The sequence below is a fragment of the Gymnoscopelus braueri genome (assembly GCF_963280865.1).
Source record: "Gymnoscopelus braueri genome assembly, chromosome: 19".
NCBI classification, from domain to species: domain Eukaryota; kingdom Metazoa; phylum Chordata; class Actinopteri; order Myctophiformes; family Myctophidae; genus Gymnoscopelus; species Gymnoscopelus braueri.
This window is the reverse complement of record NC_137621.1, coordinates 26,007,392-26,030,548: the sequence shown is the minus strand read 5'-3', so window position 1 is coordinate 26,030,548 and position 23,157 is coordinate 26,007,392. Positions and strand designations below refer to the sequence as shown.

General features: G+C 43.4%; 1 protein-coding gene across 2 annotated transcripts in view; it reads right to left on the bottom strand.

Moving 5' to 3' along the window:
- Window positions 1-23,157, bottom strand: part of aqr (aquarius intron-binding spliceosomal factor) — an 87,680-nt gene that overhangs the window by 45,287 nt on the left and 19,236 nt on the right. For both annotated transcript variants that reach the window (XM_080413267.1, XM_080413268.1), the window contains exons 15-23: window positions 18,749-18,851; window positions 16,343-16,463; window positions 15,878-16,019; window positions 14,874-15,052; window positions 12,832-12,999; window positions 8,140-8,309; window positions 5,550-5,791; window positions 5,132-5,278; window positions 3,461-3,530 (exon numbers count right to left, since the gene is read on the bottom strand). In XM_080413267.1, coding sequence (XP_080269393.1) covers window positions 3,461-3,530; window positions 5,132-5,278; window positions 5,550-5,791; window positions 8,140-8,309; window positions 12,832-12,999; window positions 14,874-15,052; window positions 15,878-16,019; window positions 16,343-16,463; window positions 18,749-18,851 — 1,342 coding nt within the window. The remainder of the gene's footprint in view (window positions 1-3,460; window positions 3,531-5,131; window positions 5,279-5,549; window positions 5,792-8,139; window positions 8,310-12,831; window positions 13,000-14,873; window positions 15,053-15,877; window positions 16,020-16,342; window positions 16,464-18,748; window positions 18,852-23,157) is intronic.

Here is a 23,157-nt window from a genome sequence, read left to right as displayed (position 1 = left end):
CGACAGTGAAGCCATGTGCCTGTCAGAACGGGCTAGCCCAGCTCCCTGTTGCTAGTGCCACTTGGATAACAGGGCTGTAGTACCACTCGGAATGCCAGATCAGCCACACAACACACGAGGCAAGGACACAGAGAGCCAGGCAGCAGGGAGGGAGTTATACAAGGACGACGGTAGCTTCAGAGCATACCTTTTATTTAGTGTTTTGTTATCAGAACCGGCCCCGCAGCACATGAGTACACAAATATGCAAATCGACTTCAAAAGATAAATATTCATGAAACATTTTATGTCATCTCAGGTGAGCATTTTCCTCTAAAATTTGTGAGCACAATAAGACCTTGCTCCAGTCTACAGCATTACAAACAAGAAGCTCTGTGGTTTCGCTATAAGCAGATCTACAAGCTCACCACTCGTCACAATGCAGCACGTTGCGAGCTTGTACTGTAGATTCACTATTTTCGGTGGGCCGCACCATTGTACGCCAAATTATAAATGAGGCTCAAGATAGAAGGCAAGCCAGGCAGGCAGAGGGAGAATGTGACTCGTCTTGGCTGCTAACAACTGTAACACATGCCAGGGAGGGATCAGACAGGCAAGAAGAGCAAGGCAAGCATACCGAGTTGTTTTTAAGTCTGCTGATAGCCAGTCTGCCATATTTACGCCCGCTAGCTATGTGATAAATAACTCAGAGCTTAACTGCCAGCTACCAATCACCAAGCAGGAGTGGCACCTCGATAAAACCTGTGCATAATACACATGTTTCTGTGTCTACTCTTGCCAGGACAGCTCCAGTACATACAATAGGACTGAGAGTGACTGATTACTGTATGTGGTTGAACTTGTGCTTCCATAGTCATAGGATGTGTGATTTTTGAAGTCAGTGTGTATCATCAATGATCATCATCCAAGTCAATGTTCATTTACATTATAAAACAGGTTGTTCAGACGCACCACACACACTCGGCGTGGGGCACCACGTTCCCGAGTGGGTATCAAAATCCAAGCTGATCACCAAGGCAATCACCATAGGCTAATAATAAAATGTGTTGAGAAATCAGAAATATCAAAGGACAACAGGCAGAGCTGCACAAACATGAGATTGACAAACTTAAACAAAACAAAGGTAATGAACTAGCTATGAACTAAAATACTACTGCATAATTTTGATCTTGCCATATGGGTAGGCATTTTACAAAAGCAATAACTCATGACAGGCCAGGGTACAGTACAGTATATAGTCAGCCTTTCACTCTGTGTTGGGCCAAACACCCCTTAGCTGTTATAGAAACCGAATATACCATGGCCTGTCGTGAGTTATTGCTCAAGTATGGAGGTGCGTTTTGGGACAGTACAGTATTTCACTGCAGCTAAGCAGCATACTATCTGCATCAGAGAGGGATACTGCAGATACCTCCAGCATGTTTACTGGTGGGTGGGGGAGTACTCTTACACCGTGTTCACACTAGCAGCTATAAAATATACAAAGCTTCAAAGCGACATAGCATATCTGTCACTGCGTTGGTGTTGAAGTGTTGATTAACTCATTGAGTGCCAGGAATAAAACATTGTTTGCTACGCCACTGCCAGCTAAAAATCAGCGTTTTCCTTAGCTTTCAACTAGTCACAGAATATTTATCTCCAGTATGATCGAGCCCCCGATCGTAGCTAGACACGGAGGGTTTCACCGTGCTTCCGCGAAAAGAAAAGAAAAATCACACCCTGTGTGAAGTGGGCGGTGTCTTCCTAGCTAACCACAATACTGAATGGAGTCAACCAATATATATGCTTTGATCTGAAAGAGCCACTTAGTGTCAGCATGTGTCTTGCTAGCTAATCACAATACTGAATCGTCGATCAATCATGTACAAAAGATAAATACATTTATCTTTTGTAAAACACACTTTATGATGGACAAAACCATAACTTAAAAAAAACAATAGTTTTTTTTTTTTTAAGTTATGGTTGCTTATATAGGGCTATGCACATGTGTCATGTGACACTGGCCAATCACAGTCCTGAATAGATTGTGATTGGCCAATCACAGCGCAGGATAATTGTACAAATTTCCAAACCTCACTTTTAGGGCCGGTTTCACTGCCCAAGATATTTGTACATTTTTCCAAATCTCACTTATAGGGGCGGTTTCACCGCCCAAAAATCACACCCAGTGTGAAGTGGGCGGTGTGGTCATCACAGTGGTCATCACAGTGATGGAAGCTCACTTAAAAAAAGTGCATAGTCCTATTTATAGGTTATTAATTTCATCATGTGTCTCGCTAGCCAATCACAGTGCTGAATAGTCAGCCAATAGAGTCAGCCAATCACAGTACAGCTAGGGGTGTACTAATGCTAGGGGTGTACTAATTATGAGCCAATCACAGTACAGCGAAGGGTGTACTAATGAGGTGTCCCAACCCCACTTATAGGGGCGGCTACACCGCCCAAAAATGTAATCTCGACCCCCCGTTCGCTTGTTATAGGCCGTTAAATATACCATGTCTTGTCAAAAATGCAGAGTAAAACCAGGGAGGCGAGATACAGATGTGTACCTGTCATACCAGCCAGCACTCACCTAGCATCAACATCATCACACTGCTGGATAGAAACGATGTGTGACTTATGGAGCATATTGTTGTTCAACATGGTGTCTGTAAATGTTGTAATTAACTTCACCTTGCTGTTTGACACCCACATAGTCTACAACTCATTGATGACATTAAAGCAAGATTTAACATAAGACATACAAGATCTGCATGCCCATATTACTGGATAGATATGTCGTGACTTATGGAGTAGAGTTTTAACATCTGCTCTTAATTAACTTCACTATGCTGTGTGACATTCACAATGTCTACAGCTGATGGAAGAAATTAAAGCAAGGTATAAAAGTTAACATAAGACGACATAAGGTGCATTTACATTTTCAATGTGATATATCATCAATTAGACTAGATCTTTAATGAGCAAATACTGTGTACAAGTGTACAATAATATGCCAACTGAAATCCACCACTTTTCAATAAATATTCCAGGAGATGTAGTGCAATATTTCTGACACAGTTTTGTTGAGCAGTGGAAATGTGATTGGAACGACCCAGCTTTATGTTTATGTTTATTAAAGGATCCCCATTAGAGACACATGAATGAGCCTCTAGTCTTCCTGGGGTCTTGTTTTGCTATAATGAACTCAAACATGAATGAAACATGAGTGAATAAACTTCACGTCAATTTTGATTCCAATTATCCATGGGATTCATTCTGTAGCCGAGTTTTACACTAAACGCTTGAAGGTTGAAGAACAAAGACAAAAACAAAATTGTGAACAAATGTTGATGAAATGTTTTAGAAATTCCATAAAATGATCGGGACTGCAAACAATAGTTCCTAAATTCTATGTCTTTTCCCAGGTGCTTCGTGATGGCACGTCTTTGACAATGTTAGACACTTGCAGGTTTTCTTACCATGGTTAGTCCTGGTTGCATGCCAGCTCGAATGGCTTCAATCTGAGTAGGAGTGAACTGGATGGTGTTCCTGTAAGACACACAGCAAAGATTTACATTTACTGTTCCCATGACACGAACATACTGCATATCTCCATGTTTTTTTATGGAGATGTAGCTGTGAGAGTTACATACGTGCGTTTATTATCGATGCTTCATGCCACTAGCTTTGCTGTGATGTTTTCTAAGCCTTCATGAAAGCCAGTTCAGTCAGGGCCTTCCCCCAAAGGACTTTTTACCCCCCAAGATTTCAACATCAAAGTGCAAACTGAATATTATGGAATACCATCAAATGAATGCTAATTTTCAGAAAAGAGAGCAATTATTTTGTGGTTATCGTCTCCACCAGGAGATCATGTTTTCAACCTGGTCTGTGTGTGCACGTCTGTCCGCAGCTAATCACGCAAACGACTACACTGATCAGACCGGATCTGAGCACTGAGCAGACTTTCCACGGAAAGCCTGGTGACATGAGCGTAATTGTGAATTATTTTAATTAACACATTGATTACCCTAGATCGCATATATGCGTTTTTCAAATCCATCGCTTGATTGCCGCAATTCTGAAGATCGCATATATGCGCCTTTTTTTGGCATTTTAGGCGAGAATAGGGAAAAACACGTTTTTTCACACTGTATAAAAAAATAACGGAGAGCTCCAGTTCTATTTTCTTTAGTCTGGATGACGTACAGCCATCGTCGTCGTGTATCACATCGTACTGAGGGCCGATCGCCGATCTGCGAAAACGTCACATCCGGTTATGACGTATGGACTGTTTGAGCCTGTTTGGGGGGGGGTCGAGCGAGTCAGCGAGTGATCAAGGTGTCAATCTGCTGCTCTCTGCTGGTCGAACTGTCGTATGTGTTTAAAACCGCAGCCAAAAAAATTTTTAATGAAAAATTACAAAAAAACAAAACACGAAAATCGCTGGCACAGGGGTGAGTACATTATGAATAAACTCTGGCAGTCAATGTGTTAATACAGTACATTATAAAATGGCGCTTTCCCATTGCATAGAGTTGGTCGAACTTCGGTTCCACTGCAGTTAGGATACAACATTGCTATTTTAGAAAATAGAAATTGAATTGCTTTGAAAATGTGCCCAAAGTAGTGACGCTAGGAGAGGTTAAGAGCCTTCAGCAAACCCCTGTTAGGAGAAGAATAATAAGTTCACTTATGATCTTAACTCATTGACTGCCATGGACATTTTTATTTATTTATTATATATTTTTTTATTTTGCACACAGAACCGGGAGATAATGTGATCCAAAAATGTACTGCTCCATTCACTTCCTGGTTTAAGTATTTGGGAAATAGTCTGTATCTCGGCTCCTGTGTTTTACTATGTATTTTTGGCGAGACATGCTATTTTCAGCAGCGTATAACAAGCGAACGGGAGCTTGCGATGACATTCTCCCCCCCCCCGGGAGCACAGTGAAACCCTCCGTGATTAGCAACCATCAGGGGATCGATCATACTGGAGATAAATACTCTGTGACTACTTGAAAAGGTAAGAAAATCGAAAAATCGATGGCAGTCTGGGCTTTATTTATTTAGCCCACACTATTTTATTTATTTACTCTGGCAGCGAAAGAGTTAAAAAAGACTCTTGACTTGGTTTTGGCCCTTACCGTTTGGGCTGGTTGTAAGGGTATGGCCCACGGTTTGGGGTGACATGAGGCTCCACAATTAAACATTTGTTGTCCTCTTTTTCTTCTTCCTCATCAGCCTTCCTCTTTTTCCCTTTGTCAGTTTGGTTCTGGATGGGGAATTTAATTCTGGAACCAAAAGCCCAAGGTTGATGGTTAAATGAGGTTTGGAAACAAAAAAAGAGAAGAAAACAGCATATTTACCTTGTGATTAATTATAGCAAGTTTAATCTTTAGAGGCCAGAACACAAATTCTCTAGAGATTAGCGAGGTAATGCAATTGCTAGCAACAGTTAGAACAATAAACAATATCTTTACTCTCAATGCTCCTTCATTCATCATTGAACCTTAATAATAAACCTCAGCTTTGCAATCACATTCGACCTTTGTTGACCCTCACCTGAAAGGCGGTACTTGCAGTTCGCTATTCTGTTCGGTGACCTTGACGGTGTAGCCAGGGAAACAGGAGCGCAAGTGGTCGAGGGTGAGGAAGGTGTCGTTGAAGTCCAGGGTGGAGATCTGATTGGGCATTTTGGAATAGTGGGCACTGCCTGGGTCGCCGTAGCCTAGGATGATGTCGTGGAGCCAATCTGGGACGACACACTCTGTGTTCATCAGGTTTCTGATGGTCTCAAGCACTGCCTGGTTTACAGGCAGAAAACAAATGGGGACATTATATATAATATATAACAAATATAACATGTTTTGAAAAACACACTGAAGTCTGATTTATACTTAGATCGGCTATTTTTGCTGAGAGACACCGGCACGCAACCAAGTTTATATCAGGCATTAGACTTTCACCATTTGAATTTTTCACTTCAGGTTACAGAATTACAGACCCTTTTTGAGTAGAAAGACTGGATCAGACTGCAATAGCTCTACAGTTTAACTAATGTGGGAAATGGGAAATTACATGTGCATCTGTCAATAATATTTTAATGAGCTGCCAACTGTCAAATGCTTAATAGGGAACCTCGTCGGAATTTTATCTCTCATCACAGATGAGGGGAGGAGAAGAATGTTTCTTCAAAACTGAAAGAAGCCCTTGTCGTTTCATTTCAAAGACATCTGCCAATCTTGTGGATTTGAAATGATAGAAATGGACTTTAGAGAACAGAAACAAAAAATATCTGCATTTTGAGCTTGATAAACACTCCAGTTGATAATGCAAATTGAGCACAACATCCTACTATTAAATGATGAAAACTCTGTCTATCTGTCCGCATCTATTATTTCCCGCAGTGAGTTGACCAATCATCTGAAATTTCACATGGGCATTGGCATATGCACGGAGTGAGGAAGGCAAATTTTAACGTTTTATTTTAATTTCTGCCACGGGGTACGGGATCTGATCAGTCAAGGTCCCATAATCCGGCCAGACGGTGGGACCAGGCTTCAGGCTACAGTATAAACACACACAATGCCAGAAAGAAAGCGGGCTCAATGGTGCCAAGTTATGAAGGACTTTGATTTAAAAGCATGGCAAGCAGCAGACCTAGCAAGGCTGCTGTTCATATGCAGTCAATAAAGCACAAGTGGTCGTGGTGCCAAAGCCCAGACGGACGGTGGGTCGAAACCTGGCTTTGGGGCTATAGTGTACACCCACACAATGCCAGAGAGAATGCCAGCACAGAGAGAGAAATCTGGCCCAATGGTGCAAAACTGTAGTAGCAGTTGCAGTCCCAATTCTGCAGTGTGCATGCATCCCTGGGTATGGACTAGTTAGCCTATATGAATGTAAACAACAAAGCCACAAGCCAATGCATTTAGCATTTTCATGGCTTATAAAAAAACACAACAAAAAAAACAACCCATAATGGCATGTGGATTAGCAGCTCTTGAAACAAGGATATAGGACGGGGATTTCCTTTTCTCTTATCCTGCTCTGCCATCAGGATCCTGCAAGGCTGCAAGCTGATCCTACTGTATGTAGTATAACTGACGGGCTTGTTGCCAGGGATGGATTCTTGGAGGGAGGGAGAGAGAGTAGAGAGGGGAGAGCATTGCAAGGTCACCCAGGGAGGAGTCCGTTTGGGGGACCGGTGGGAGGGGATGTGGGGGCTTGATCCGGTGGTAATCCCACCAATGCCCTGCCCCGAGAGCCCTCCAGCTCAAAGACCCAAGTAGTCCAATACATGTGATTGATCACCCAGGGGAGATGCTGGGAGGGCAAGAGCTCATGGCCTGGAGAGGCAATTCTCCAACATAAGAGGAAAGGGAGGGGAACAGAGAGAGGAAGAGGGAGAAAGAAGAGGCAGGCATCTTATCTAGGTTCCAGGTTACGGATCTGGATGTATTAATTACCACATGTTTCAAAGGCTAACCAAGCAGTCACTGCAATGATATAAAAACAATAGGAAAACAGTATATTGGATCAACCTACGTGCTTCAACAGTGCAAATAAAAGTAAATACGGTTCCGTGTCTGTCCAGACGATGGTGTGTTGAAAAAACTTGCAAGTTGTCCCGATTTGTAAAAAATAATTTTGATACTCTACCCTGAATTTAGCAGTTAATGCTGTATTGGTTATTTTTAGTTGAGGTTGGAATCTCTGTTGCGGCCACTTAGATAGTTTCCTATCTATCCCGTTGCCGCTTGTGTTTACTGTTGTGTGTGCTGGTAACGGAAAACACAAAAGAGGAAAACACAGAAGCGTGACGGGGCGCGATAGGTAGTCTATGGACAAACAATTTTACAGTCTTATCTTATCCCAATTACATGATCCCTCTGTGTTTCAGCATCTTGGACTGATGCCATGTGTTTATTGGTGTCTAACGATGGGTGACAGAATGGGCTGGTAGTAACGTTTGAAGCTGACCTGGGTGGCAATGCCAGACACTTTGGAAACAGTGTGTGTGCGAGTGCAGTTAGCACTGACAGAACGGACAGAAGCACTGGGCAAGATATCTTTAATCTCTCTGCAGATTGCAAAGATATTTGTATCACCTACAATCTAAGATCCTCAAATTAAAACACCCCTACTGTACCTTGAAGTTATTCTCCTTGGGTTTGCGCCTCATGATGATGTTGAAGGTCTCATAGGGATCCTCTGTTTTGCTCTGGATGCTACTGGTCATGTCCTGCTGGTACTGGTTTGGATCCAGCCACATACGGTATGTTCTGGCATCTCCTCGCAGCTTAGGTTTAGGATCAGGTCCTGGGGGGGATATTGGTTACAAATTATAAATTTCAATTGTTTCAATGGTGGGCACACAGACATTTTACAATTTAGGCATTTTACAATTTAAGCATTTAGCAGATGCAGTAAGCAAGGTAAACACGAGGTAATACACCAAATGCATAGAAATAGTGATCTAGGATTATAGTTAAACCAAGAACCTATCATATCAATAGGACATACCTAAAGTAGGAGGCTGCCACCTTCATATAATAACACATATCGTCCAACATTTGATCCGTTACATTTTCATCGTTATTAAAAAGGTACTTCTGAATGAGACGTTTCAAGCCAATGATGTGAACAGTGTTCCATTAGCCTATTACTGTTGAGACTGAAGAAGGTGAAGGTTCCAAGTTACCTTCTGAGATGTGGTGTCTAAATACTACCTGACGTGTTGGTGAAATGTGAGTGTTGTGTATTGTAGTGTATATCCAAGCATAATATGTGTCTGATCAGTGCTTGAGAGAGACCTTTATTGATCCCCATGGGGAAATGTAATTCAGGTGTCATCACAGACTGCAATACTCATGAAAAACAGGACAGGACAGGTACAGGTAAGAATGGAGAGATACGACTAAGATTAATACAAATGTAAAAAATATATATAAAGATAAAAAATAAGAGTAAAAATAGGTAGACTCTGATCTAGCCATCTTCATTTGGACTGACTAGGTTAGCATAATAAATAACATATTAATAAACATAATATAGGTTTAAATATAATGTACAATCACCAGTAATATGAACATCTTTCGTCATGTACATAGTATTGATAGTTGATATGAGGCTGATATAGTATGTACAAGATGGGTGCTTCAGAAAACCAGCATTTACTGTTGAGACGAATTTCTTTATTTGATCCCCATTAGCTGCACCTACTCTTCCTGGGGTCCACAAAATGGCGGTTCAACACATTTGAGATGGGCAATTCAAAATCATTTGAAAGTAAGAGAAATAAATACTAGCAAAAGTAATGGGACAGGGACAAGCGGAGATTACTGTACCATTATGGATGGTATCAGACATTATTGTTGCTCTCTCTGTTAATTTACCCCGAGCAAAAGACAGAATATGTCTTTTGTCTTTTATGGGATTGAATTGTCTGCCAAAGAATTTTCATTCACTTGTAGGTGCTAATGCACACGTTAAGCAATGCCATACCTTCATCATAAAAACACATGTCAACATAGAGCATGTGCTATGTGCCATGCAACTTGAGCCAGCTGCCAAATGTAGGGCACATATGTTGGTTTAACCTCAGTCTAAGAGTCAAGGGACTTGCATAATTCTCAAGCAGACCTGTACAAGGCTATTTCTTGAATATGTAGCTAATGAGCTAGATTGGATCAATGTGCAATCTGTCCAGAGTCAGTAGCTTATATAACCACTGCTGTACATGCATTATTTTGACTATGACACAAACATGCAGACATATGGCCCATTCCAGAATTGTAGGTATATTTCGCGTCTCCAAGACAAACCAATTTTATATAAAAAAAAAAAAGAATCTGTATTGAATGAATGACAGACAGAAAGGGACAGAGGGACAGGTTCCTTGAAAACAGACCAACCCCTCAAAAATCCAGAACTGCAGAGTTAAATATCCTTTTATTTCCCCCACAACACCAAACCAGCTCGCCTTGCTAAAAACAGCTTATCCTTCAGTTCTCCGACTGGGCACTACCTCACCTCAGCAGTAATAGGCCTTACATTCTGATGCCTCTCAGGCAGGAACAGGCGTTGCAATGCCTGACAGCCTAGCTGAGGGCTTTTGGCTTACTCCCATAGAGGGCTAGAGGGTGATGCAGCTTTCGCAGACATATAAATGGAAATCCTTCATGGTAGCGCAGGGAGTGGGCTGGTGAAACTCAATCCTGTTGGCCTCTGATGCGTTTGAATTTGTTTGTTACTGTGGGTGTGGGTGTCATAAAATCCCCCTTACTAAAAGAGTGTGATGACGATGATAGTTGACGATTGGAAGCTACACCCAATACAACATGGGGTAAAGGTGTTGAACAGTTGGACCTAGGTTTGGTTGACTACATCAAGACAGGCAGGGCCTGGTTTCAATGCAAGAAGCTGCCAATTATTGAAATAACATGTGCTTCTTTTAGCGAATGACTTACAACATGTTACGATTTAGGGATGAAACGTTTGACGTGTTTCGGTGGAGACGGTGAGTCACGTGATTTCCTACTGTAGTTTCCAACGCTATTTCCGGATACCGCCGCATAATTAATTCAATGTTAACACAGACGTAACTAAACATCATAAACGACACAGAGTCACAACCTGACAGATTCGCTGGACACATTCTTTTTGTTCTTATATGCCGTGATGTCGCAAATGTTCTATCTGGTTCCCAGATTGCTGTCAGCGAAACGAGTGCACTCCGGGTGTACCGAGAGCGTGTGCACATCACTGATGCGCATTGCAGTCGCCAAAGCCAGAAATAGCGCCGTCTTAACACATTCTCTGCCAGGTATCAATTCCTTAATTCATCCGCCACTGCCAGCGTTTTTACCTTATTTTGACGATCCACGGAGACACACGGAAACCACGATGTGGACACGGATGTAAACAAAAGCTGTCTGGGGGAGGGGGAAGGGTCTCGTCTAGCCACCGGAACAAAAACATTTTACAGCGATTGTCCATTCTGTTGTTATCGGCAGTTGAATATGGCTCGTTTTCATCAAAGAAATAAGAAATCCGAGCTATGTGGTTTTCTAAATCTCATAACATTGCAGTGAATGGAGTGACTTTTTTGGGGGGGATGACGTCATTTCTGGTTCTAGCCTTCTTTCGCAGTCAAGGGATCATTCATAGGTTGGCGAAGAGCGCCCTCTAGCGTAATTTATAAAAACATGATTTTTTTTTTATTGAAGGAGATCTCCGTCAATGGCAGTCAAGTGTTGGATTTGAAATGACGGAGATCTCCGTCAATGGTAGTAGGGAATGTGTTAAGAGACAGAAACTTCATATCCACCAGATTGAATCCAGTACCACAGCTAAATCCCATGTCGGGACCAAGGGTTTAGATAGGAGACGGCGAGCTCCTTTCATGAACTGGCATATGAGCGGGTGTTGACTCGCTGTTATGCCTTCAAAGCCTATATGGCAAGCAGAAATCTCTGCCAGATATACTTTCACGGTGGAGAACGCCCTGCCCTTATCCATTAGCTCCTGGAGAGAGGATAACGTATCCTTCACAGAGGCCTGGAATAGGATGTAACTTTCACACCATTCCTCGAACACTCACCACTTACCGGCATAAAGTTGACAGGGCCCTAGCACTTTTTAATAGTGGCAATGACATTGTGGGGAAGACCCACAGTGCTTAAGTTCCTCCTCTCACGGGCCAAGCCCATAGAGCCAGGTTCTCCGGACGGGGATGATATATCTCACCACCCCGCCTAAGACAGCAGGTCCCTTAGTAACGGGAGGGGCCACGGCTGACTGTAATGGCCATTATATTCAGTCCACATGGTTCCAAAGTAGTCCCTTTGAACATCGTCACCTTGGATGGAACGTCCATAGAGTGGGTGGACCGATATAAATGATATCTGGCTGGACAAAAACTGAACTTCAAATATCATATAGATCATCTGGTCAAAAAACTCAAATTCACCTTGAGCTTCTTTTATAGGCTGAAGCACATATTTTTTAATCTGCCTCTTGGCAAGTTCACAATTGTAAAAGAGACCCTGTCTCAATGTGCTCTTGGTGGTTAAATAAAGTCAAATAAAAAAGGAAGGGCATCATCTCCACCACCCAATGACCACACCGTGAGGCAATGTTTGTTTAATGGACTGACACTGCAATCATTTGATTTACGATTAGATATTAAAATGCATTTTAGAAAATGCAATTTGTTATATTTGTGAATATCATATTGTGAAGCCTGTCTGGGACACAAATTGTATCAGGGTGCACCATCTCATGCAGATGATCTTCTAAGCATATTTTGCTGGAAAAGCACATGGGTGCATCATAGGATGCAGGCGATGCACTGTGGTCTTCAATCCAATAGAGGAAGCAGAGAGCAAAGACAGGAAGCTCTCAGGTGTTGTTGCTGACCTCAGGTTAATGGAATGTTAATGTAGACAGGTCAGGTCACGCTGTGACTGTCACCATGACAACCCTGCTCTGACCTGCTCCATTGGGCTTGATGGGAGGGGGAATGTCACGTGTCACCAGTGTGTAAGTGTTAAGAAAGTGGTGCGTGATTCAGCGTGTGTATATGTACATATACATGTGTGATTGTGAGTTTGCAATGTGCACGTGTGTCAAGGTGGTTATAGATATGCGTGCATCTGTATTTAGATCTGTACATCTACATCTGTGTCTGTGCAAACAAAATAATGCATATATGTGTTGTGGTTATGGGCATGGCAGTGTGTTTAGCTCTGTATACAAATGTGCGTATGTGTGCATGTGCGTCAATGAGGTTATAGGCAGGCGTGTGTATGTGTGCACGCGCGCACACGCGTGAACCTACCCTCCTCAATAACACGTCCCTTGTCGTCCAGCATACCCTGCACCTCACAGCCCCTCACGTACACCAGGCCAGTCTGTTCCACGAAGGGCTGCCGCCGGTCGAAGCGTGTGCCATAGGGCAGGCAGGGGCGCACCGTGATCAGAAAGCAAACATCATGCTTCCGCAGCCCTAGAGAGAGATGGGGTGTTAAGGGAGAGAACACGAGAGAGAGAGGGGGAGAGAAACAGCCCCGTCAGCACATGGCTGATCTTTAAAACATGAAGCTATAATTATACAATGGGATAAAAGCCAGGGAAGAGAATCAAATCATAGGAGTAAGAGAAAGCAAATTTGTTTAAAAAAAAATAGTGTGTGGAAAAGTGAAGGAGGTTATAAAGCAAGAGAGAAGAAAAGTCTGTGAAACTGTCATCTGGGATGGTCTCACACTAAGCAGAGTGAGCTTCATACCTACAGTAGTAGTGACAATTCCTTTAGACTTGAAAAAAAGACAGGAAAAAAAAACCTGTACCCCCAGACACTACACAAGAACAATGTAGGTGTAACTAAGATATATTTTTATATGCATAGATAGAACTAAAATACAACTTTCAAGATTAAGTAAACTTGGCATTTTTACACAGAAAAGATGCCAGTGCAGCTTTGTGTTTTGGCAATGTGAGTGGCTTTGGAGATGTAAATTACCCTCGGCAGAGATAACAATCTCAATGCAAAGAGCCTTGATTTGATTTATTGGCCAATTAATTTAGAGTATTTGGATATTCTATTGGAAAATGTGCAGAATATCTGAAGCTTACAAAAAGGCAATGGGGACAACCCTATGGCTGACAAGCTACAATAACATTATCTACAGTGCCTGTTCCTCGCATGCCGAGAGACAGCAAAAGATGAGGAAATAAAACACAGAGGGTTGGACAGTCCCAAGAAATGGCACGCCTGAACACAGACACAAGGCTAGGCAGGGTTCAACAGGCCAAGGCCAGGGACGATTGGATAGAGTGCTCAGGGAAGAATTTATGGAGGACATAAACTGCGTACTTGATTGTTGTACAACACTGCTGTTGTGGTTCCCTAGTAAGCCCACAAGACAATTTGCCTTGTGGGCATCCCATCCCATCTATTATAGGGTAAACGCTGCACAGTTGCACATCGTGGGTTTGAACCCTCACGCTCATCGTGTCTACATTGTCTTCCTTAAAAACTAAATTATTATTATTAGGCATTGTGGTGTGTTGCTCGAGTGCTGCTTAGCCATTGTCAGTTGACCGTCTCGATGAGGTGTTTTTTCGCCTCGACACGACGGCTGTGGCAACAGTTTCGTTGCCCTTGCAAAGTTTCTAATTAATCATTATTAAGCTTTGTTGTTGTGAGCTGCTTAGCTATTGTCAGCCAGCGGTCTTGTTGAGGGACTTATAGCCTTGCTACGATGACCGTGGCAAAACTTTTTGGTTGAGTCACGTTGATATCTATATTAAAATGTTAGAGCACCAGCAAATTTACCAGGCAAAGGTGATGACACATATATACCCCCAAATATATAAAAATATATTTTGATCATAATTATATGAAAAGACAAAGCACATTTGAGGGGAATCCAAGCTAATAGAAACTACAGCCTTTACCTTCCTGGAAAGCTAGCATGCTGAAATAGAATTAATGATTTTATTATAATTAATACAAAATAAAACTAAAAGTTTGAAATCTTGTTTGAAATGACCAAACATGCCTACTGCTGATGTCACTGGTAGGCAGATTTCAGAACTGTCCACAGCCCTCCTCTGAGACACAGAGTGAATAGACAGAAATGATGCCATCTTATAATAAGCATTAATGAGGACCAAATATATGAAGATACGTTGAAAACGGGTGGTCTTTTAAAAACAATTTTGAAACAAATAAAACAAAAAGGTGAGAGATGGGGAGAGAGTGTGTGTGTGTGTGTGTGTGTGTGTGTGTGTGTGTGTGTGTGTGTGTGTGTGTGTGTGTGTGTGTGTGTGTGTGTGTGTGTGTGTGACAGACAGACAGACAGACAGAGACAGACATACCTTCCCACTCATGTTTGATATGATCTCGCACGTTGAGGTTGACGGTGATATCGGCCCGGACACGGGCCGGCCAGTTCTCTCCTATGTTGGGTTTGGCTACCTCAACTATGGAGAAAGCGGTGATGGACTGGGCCATCCTCGCCCAGCCCCCAAAAACGACGCCTCCATACTCTGACTGCCTGCCAGGGAGAGGTCAGACACACACAACAGGCAGCCAGTCAATCAGTCTGCTGTCAAAGACGGCATTAAAAGTCAACATCAAACAGAAGTAAGCTCAAAACAGCATGAAGTTGAACAAATGTTAGAGAAATGAATTAAAAAAATAAGGAGTTAGTTGAACTATGCTTAATTCTTACATAAAAAATGTTTGCGGCCCGGCATTGGGTATCCTGGTTCGACATATAGTATGTATGTCATAATAGCAGCCCTAATCTTCCACAATAGAAATCAGATGCACATCCATGGTGATCATTCTCACAATCAACCTCATCATGCCGACTTCTGTTGTACTTTTTCAAGGTGAAACCCTGTGTTGATTTTTGCTGTGAGACGGTGTCAGGCTTGAACTGATATTACCGCTGGAATCACCACTCAAGGTTACCGTTTTTAAAGCAATGATTTTTGTATTGTGCTGTGGGATTAAACCAATTTACTATTGCAAATTTACATATGCTCACTTTATCACTTGAGATTAAATTTAAATTGCATTAAAAATAAAACAATTCTCCATTTAAACGGCTAAAGATTTGTCTGAACATTTACTTTTAAATTTTATTTGTGTTGACGTTTAGCATTAAAAATGTTTAGAGAAGTCACACACAAAGATCTTTCAACAGCAGAAAGAGTAGGCTGGAAGTGACCAGGACAGCAGGCTCTGGGCAAACATTTACAAAACCTATGATGAGGGTGTAATCAGAGTATCACTCTAGTATATGAGAACATAGGGTAGTTGCACCAGATGCCAGTTTAACGGCATATTGTCAAACGCAGAAGTGGTTGGTTACCATGGTTTCATCCGCAATACCACATCCTCTATGTCCTGTCGGATCTCGTATGTAGACTCTAGACGAAACAGGTTGAAGTTCCTCAGCAGGTAGTCATGGAGTGTCAGGAACTGAAGGTTCAACTTAGGTAGGGCCAGACAACCTGGAAAACACACACACACACACACACACACACACACACCAACAAACACACATAAGTCAGATTGGGTTCCCCACTCAAGTAATGCGATTAAGAGGTGTTGCTTTGATTGTAAGGTGGTATCTTAGCAGGTGAAGGTGCCCCTGCCAGCTAAAGAGGATTCCTCATGAGGAGGGTTGCCAGATCAGTGCCAGATAAGTGCCCTTGGGATGTAGGGGATAAAACAACATAGTGTGTGTGTGTGTGTGTGTATTATAGGGCACTGATTAGATATGCAAACAAGTCCATGTGCCGTGGTGCACGTACACGAACACAGGAACACACACCTTCTCCAGAGTAGTACTCCGTCGGCACAATGTTCTCATCCCAGATAATCTTCTCCGTTGGATAAAGGGGCATCTGGTTAAGTTGCTCAATCTGAGAGATTCTCCGCTCATGACGAGACACCTGTGTGTGAGTGAGTGAGTGAGATAGAGAAATATATTAAATTAAAACCGACACGTTTTAGCATGTGGCCTTTATAAGCGTTGCATACAGTCACACGTTTTGTAACCGAAGAGCCATTACCAAATCAACCAATAAAGAAAGAAATTGGATGTGGAATTTGGCACCTGTACTAATTCCATGCACCTTGCAAGTAGGTGAAGTTGTGCCAGAACTCCAAGTCAACCAGAGAGAGACAAGAACAACAGAGAAAGAGAACAAAGTGACACAGAGAGAGAGAAATATAAAAAAGTCCCCATCTTTATTTCTGACTCAGTGTCTAGAATTTTTATTCTTTCACCCAGGAGAAAACAGGGTAATGAAGAAAAATTATATCACAGAATCACGTCATCAAACCGTTCCATTACATCACCCACCGTAAATGTCAGGTTAAGCTAAACCTTTCAAATGTCTTTCATGTTTATCGGTTCGCGTATGTCAGCAGAGGATTTATTGCATTACATGCTAGGTTTTTTCACTATGCTGATGACCACACCAGCGCATGAAGTTAGTTTGCATATCCGTGCTTTAACGTGTCCTGGAACACTACAGTGGAAGAGTTTAGGCGGATATTCGTGTTCTGCTGAAGCCAACATGCTCCAGGAGCTGTATAATATCCTCTGCTCTCCACTTGCAGGCTGCAATGCAAGGCTAATCCTGTTACAGCATAGCCCTGCCTGTCTGTGTGGAAAACCAGGATTTACTCTACAATTACACAGAGACCTGGATAGATGTCTCTTTAGACCAGGTAGAAGAGCGTTAAAACAGGGTATTTGGAGTGCATGGGACAGGACATATGCACAGTTCATAGTATGACTGACTGAATGAAAAATATCGTTTAAAAAAAAATAATATATATATATATTTTTTTACAATAATAATAATCAGGCATGCAAACAGCCCCGGTGAAAAGGGTGACAACAAGTTTTTTTTCGGGTCAGGTGTCACAGTGTCACACTATTGCCCTATTTGGATTCAAAACGGCTATTGTAGCTGAAAAGCTACAAGTTTGCATGTCTGAATAATGCAAAAAAAAATGTTTTGTTTGCATTTGCTTTCCCCCCCCCCATATATTTTCATAATAAAAAAGTGTCATATATCGTATCGTATCGATGTCGTGAGCCCAATAGCGTATCGTATCGGCACACCCCTAATAATGAGCAATGTCTAAATGAGGATCTGCCACTGGTGTGGTGTGTCCTGAAAGCACCCCTGCAGGTATTTGGAGAGAGTGATAGACCAGACTCATTTAAACTCAGTGCAACTCTGGTAAAAGAGCGCATTGTCCTTTCTGGGGAAGAAGGGGGGGAAAAAAAACATTCCTGTTCATAAATTATTCACCCAGTGAGGGAGAATGATATCTGCCGCAGAATACAGACTAGCTCATTGGGCCCATCAGGAGGTAAATCGTCTAAACTGGTCTAAATGACAGCAAAGGACCGGCTCATCATCCTTTAGCTTAATTATGGGTGTGGTCTCCGCAGTGTGTGATCTGCCTTGCTGCTGCATGGTGAGCTCTGACCAGCGGCCTATCTCCTGAGCCACGGCAACAGTATGTTACACAAGCCCCCCTATATGTAGGAGAGATTTGGTTGTCGGGGGCAACCTTGGGCGCACATAAACGAGTCCCCTGACGTTGGCCACTGCGACAATCTAATCAACTAATTATGAAAAGGATCCTCTCCACGGCTTCTCAGAGGGGGCCTGGGGAGGGTCTGAGTGGGTAATTAAGAGTACCTGCAGGTCAGTCCACAAGGACCCACTTTGATGAAGAGGCCCGTACACCATGTGTTTAAATGTATATCGGGGACACTTGCAGGACAGGGGCCCACTAGACTCCGGAAAGGGTTTTAGAAAAAGATAATTATTCAAGGAGAGGGTGGGAGGGAGAAAGAAGGGACGATCAGACCAAATCTGGCCTTTCTGAAGACTAACACTCAGCAGGAGCGTCCTCGGTTTCTTTCCCCATAACAATTGCCCACATAAGGCAGTAATTGGATTAAAAAGGCTAATTCAAGAGGGAAGGGCGGTAAGGAAAGGACATCGCATGTATTCCAAGGTCAAAAAAAATAATTAATTATTTTTAAAATGAGAAACACAAAACCCCATTATACTGTGTAATTCTTGCTTAGCAGCCATTGTTCCTGCTCCTTGCACCTCCTTCTCACACGTCTCAAAGGGGTTGGAACAACTATGCTGTGATGCCCTCATAAACACATCAGCGAGGAGCAACAGCTACAATTACTTACCAGCAGCTCAAGAAGAACCTCCTTCTCATAGGTGGTGTCTTGCCCTTCAGCCAGCTCTGGTAAGAGGCAAAGATACGAGGCCACCCGGTGGAGTGTGTTGGGACTACAGGGGTGGAGATTTGCAGAGGGAAGGTGAGAAAAAAGAACAAGCATATAAAACAGAGAATTAATGATCCGTGTCCTCTTTACATAATTTGGAATTATTTTCTTTTTTTTCAATCGTCAGCAATTACAGGCAGACACTGACTGCCTCTAATTGCTGCAACATATGTATTGATCGGTGAAATGGTCATTGGTGTAGACGAAATCTGATACTTTGTTCATAGGGGAAAAGATGCATCCATACTATATGAACTACTCTTTACAGGTGCAGGGATTTGAAGGTTTTCTTCTTCGTATAAGTGACTGGAGTTTCTTTCAATTGGCAATATCAACAGCACTGTATAGTATACACATGAGGATGAAACGGGGCCGTTCCTCATTCTCTGTGCTCGTTAGCACTGCGGTGCGAGGCAGTTTGCTGGTTTGCTTTGACACTGCAGCCTGCTCTGTCAGCATGCGTGTCTTAACCCATTAAAACCGGGAACGCATCATTCAAAAATAGCAGATATACAAGCTCATAGTGCGGCACCGAGTGCCGCGCTATGAGCTTGTAGATCTGTATTTTTTTTTTTAAAGTCATTTGTGCAAATCTTTGAATAAATATATTATTTTTTAAAGCAAACATTTTTTGACTCAAATCTTTGCTTCTGGGGGGGGGGGGGGGTTTCTGGAACATATTGTATATCCCAAAGACGTCTAAAATGACACAGATACTTTCCCGGTCTTAATGGGTTAAGGGGCCGGGGTGCATCGATGCGACGGGATTATGAAAATCAAAGCCCATCTCCATCTCTGAGAGCTGAGACACGACTCTCTGCATACAGATCTGTCTTAATCGAACTGACACACCGTGACACAGGCATGGGGCCAGTACACAAGGAGGGACACGCAGTGACAGGGCCTGGACAGCCACACGTGGCAATGACCGACGGTATCTATGTGTAGGGTGATGTGCATGTGCGCCCCCTCAGCCCCTGCCCTGTTTGCTTGAACATTTGGGTGGCAGTTCTGCCATTGCTGCACTTTAGTCGCCCAGTCACTGGTCTGGTAGAGGGATATGGAGGCAACATTTCCCTTAGTGACAAAACAACAACTCACTGTGAGTTATAGAAAGAGAGGAGACTGGATTAGGTCATGGCTGACAGCTTAGCCACAGGCATAACTACTCTAAAGGTAAGGGAGAGGGGGGATGGTTGCCCTTAATATTAAATTTATAATCAGTTTCCTCTTCAACCTGGGGACAAACATAATAACCGCTACCTGAACCGACCCTTGTTCAGAGCTTATGGAAAACTTTCTGTTATGCAACATTATTAGATTTGTCTGTAAAACTCTGGAGCAAACATGTTTTTCTGCAGCCACACAGGAATATGTGAGCAATAATAGATAAACACTTGGCAGCATTTCCTATTACAAAAATGTTTAATGCGGCACTATAGCATGATTTCCTTGAGTACATTTTGAATAGTTCATGCAACCTTATTTATGCAAGGTTATTGTTTATGAACAGCGGTTGAACAACTATAAGCCAAGGATAACAATAGGTTACAAAGATAACCCCGGTTATTTGAGTATTACGAGCATGATGTCTCTCTTACAGGAGTGCGCCCCCTGGCGTGATCACAGAAGCATTTATTATACACTTCCAGACAAGTCATTGGCTGGATCAAGGTCGCACAAGGCCACGTCAGCAGGGTACCACCCCCCTTTGTGCTACATAAGGGACTGCCGTGGCCCAGTGCATTATTCAAGTAAGCATTTACCTTCCACGCTTATCATGAAAGGAGGGTGTTTCGGCGTGACATCTCGCTCGTAATACTCAAATAACTGGGGTTACGTTTGTAGCCTATAGTTATTTTTCACATTACTCAGTCAATGTCTCGCTTATGGGATATGTGATAAACTCCCATATTGCAGAGAAACTGAGGACTGCATGCGCCAGGGGCGGTGCAGTCAAATTTGATTGATTGAATACTTTATTAACAGTTTGCAAATAGCAGTGGTACGATATAACAATGATTGCTAAAACGATAACACAAAAAGCCCTAGGGGCTTGTTCCCATTGTGGTCCTGTGTATTCAATTCATCGAGACATTTAAAGACATACAATAATAAACAAGACATCATCAACACTAGTAGCAACGTGTATGTAGCAACGTATATGTACAGTAAACAGTTGGGGAGGGGGGGGTCATTTCTTGTGTTGAGCTTAGAACATACAGTCATATAGTCTATAAAATCAAGGTCAAGGGTGAAGACCAGCTTGCCGCCGCAGATATCCTGAATAGTGATCCCTTTAAAAAAAAAGGGCCCAGGATGTACATATTCCTCTAGTGGAATGCACACACAGCCCCTCTGGCGTATGATAGTTGTATGGCCTCCACTATCCATACAATTTTAGGTGAAATACCTCCAATTCCACAGGAATGCACTTCATAAGAGGGTTCTTGGGTACGAAAGCCGGGTTAGGCTTCATGACCACCCGAACGCTATTGTCAGCGAAACGAGTGCACTCCGGGTGTACCGAGAGCGCACGCACATCACTGACGCGCTTTGCAGTCACCAAAGCCAGAAGTAGTGCCGTCTAAAGAGACAGAAACTTCATATCCACCCGATTTAACGGTTCGAGCGGTGGTTGAGAGTGAATCCAGTACCACAGCTAAATCCCATGTCGGGACCAAGGGTTTAGATAGAAGATGGCAAGCTCCTTTCATGAACTGGCATACGAGCGGGTGTTGACTCACTGTTATGCCTTCAAAGCCTATGGCAAGCAGAAATGGCCGCCAGATATAATTTCACGGTGGAGAATGCTCTGCCCTTATCCATTAGCTCCTGGAGAAAGGATAAGATATCCTTCACAGAGGCCTGGAATGGGTTAACGTGTAACTCTTCACACCATTCCTCGAACACTCACCACCATAAAGGGTCCTAGTTGACGGGGCCCTAGCACTTTGAATAGTGGCAATGACATTGTGGAAAAGACTCACAGTGGTCAATTCATCCTCTCACAGGCAAGGCCCATAGAGCCAGGTGCTCCGGATGGGGATGATATATCTCGCCCCCCCACCTGAGACAGCAGGTCCCTGCCCAACGGAAGGTGCCACGGCTGACCCAATGACCCCACCGTGGGGCGATCAGAATCACTGACAGTCCCTGGTCCGTCACTCTCTTCAATGTGGGAACGATTAGGGTCAAAGGAGGGATACAGGGTATAGCCGCTGGGCCATCGGTGCGCCAGTGCGTCCAGACCCAGTGGAGCTGCACTCCTCATCGAGAAGGACACAGGCATTTAGCTTTCTCTTGTGACGCAAATAGATCGATCTGGGGGTGTCCAAAGCATCCCCAAACTTGAGCTGCCACTGCGTGGCGTAGGGACCACTTCCCGTAGTGACAACCCCCCCTGGAAATCAGGTCCGCTACCAGGTTCTGGGCGCCCGGGACGGGAGTGGCCCGAGTGATTGCAAATGAAGATTGCCCCAGACAATCAGTCTGGAGCAATCTCTGTGCCAGACTGTGTAACAGACGAGATCCGAGTCCTCCTTGTCTGTTGATGTATGACACCGTAGTTGTGTTGTCTGATCAGACTAACACATGGTAGCCCCTGTGAAGTGTGAAGTGTAGCCCTGAAGTGTTTCAGGGCTAGAAACACAGCCATAAGCTCCAAATAATCTAAACTTCCTTAAACTGGAGTCCAAAGTGCCTCTCACAGCTTTGCCCTTGTGGGTGGCACCCCAACTAGTCAGGCTCGCGTCTGTGGGAATTATTTTCCTGGACGCGACCGTTTCCCATGTTTACTCCCTCGGATAGGAAGCAGAGGTTCTTCCAGTGATACAACGCTGCTACGCACTCAGTTGTCACGGTAACCTGGCGCCAAACGAGACGTGCTCAGGGTATTCCGAGTGATGTCACCCACCACTGGAATTCACATGCAGGTCTAGTCGTCTGCTCCACTTGGGGCCAGGCGATCTCCAGCCGCTCGGCCTTGCTATCAGTAGAGTTGAGAACGGAATTATTATAATTCAGCTCCTCTTCCCCTTCCCTTTTGGCAGCCGCTTCCTGGTCGGGGTTGATACACAGGAGCGGGAGGAGGTTATCCGTCTCTTCCGTCCTGCTTTGCACTGTGGAAGTGGAATTGTGTTCCTCTCCTTATCCGAAGGGAATGGGGATATTCTTACCGTCTTTCTCCATAGACTCTACCAATATCGGACACCCGTCTGAGTCGGTGAAGCGTGCCCGTCCGCGCTCCAGGTACGCCTGGGGAGGTTGTAGCTTTCTCAGCTTTCCATCCTTCCCAGCTCCACTCGCGG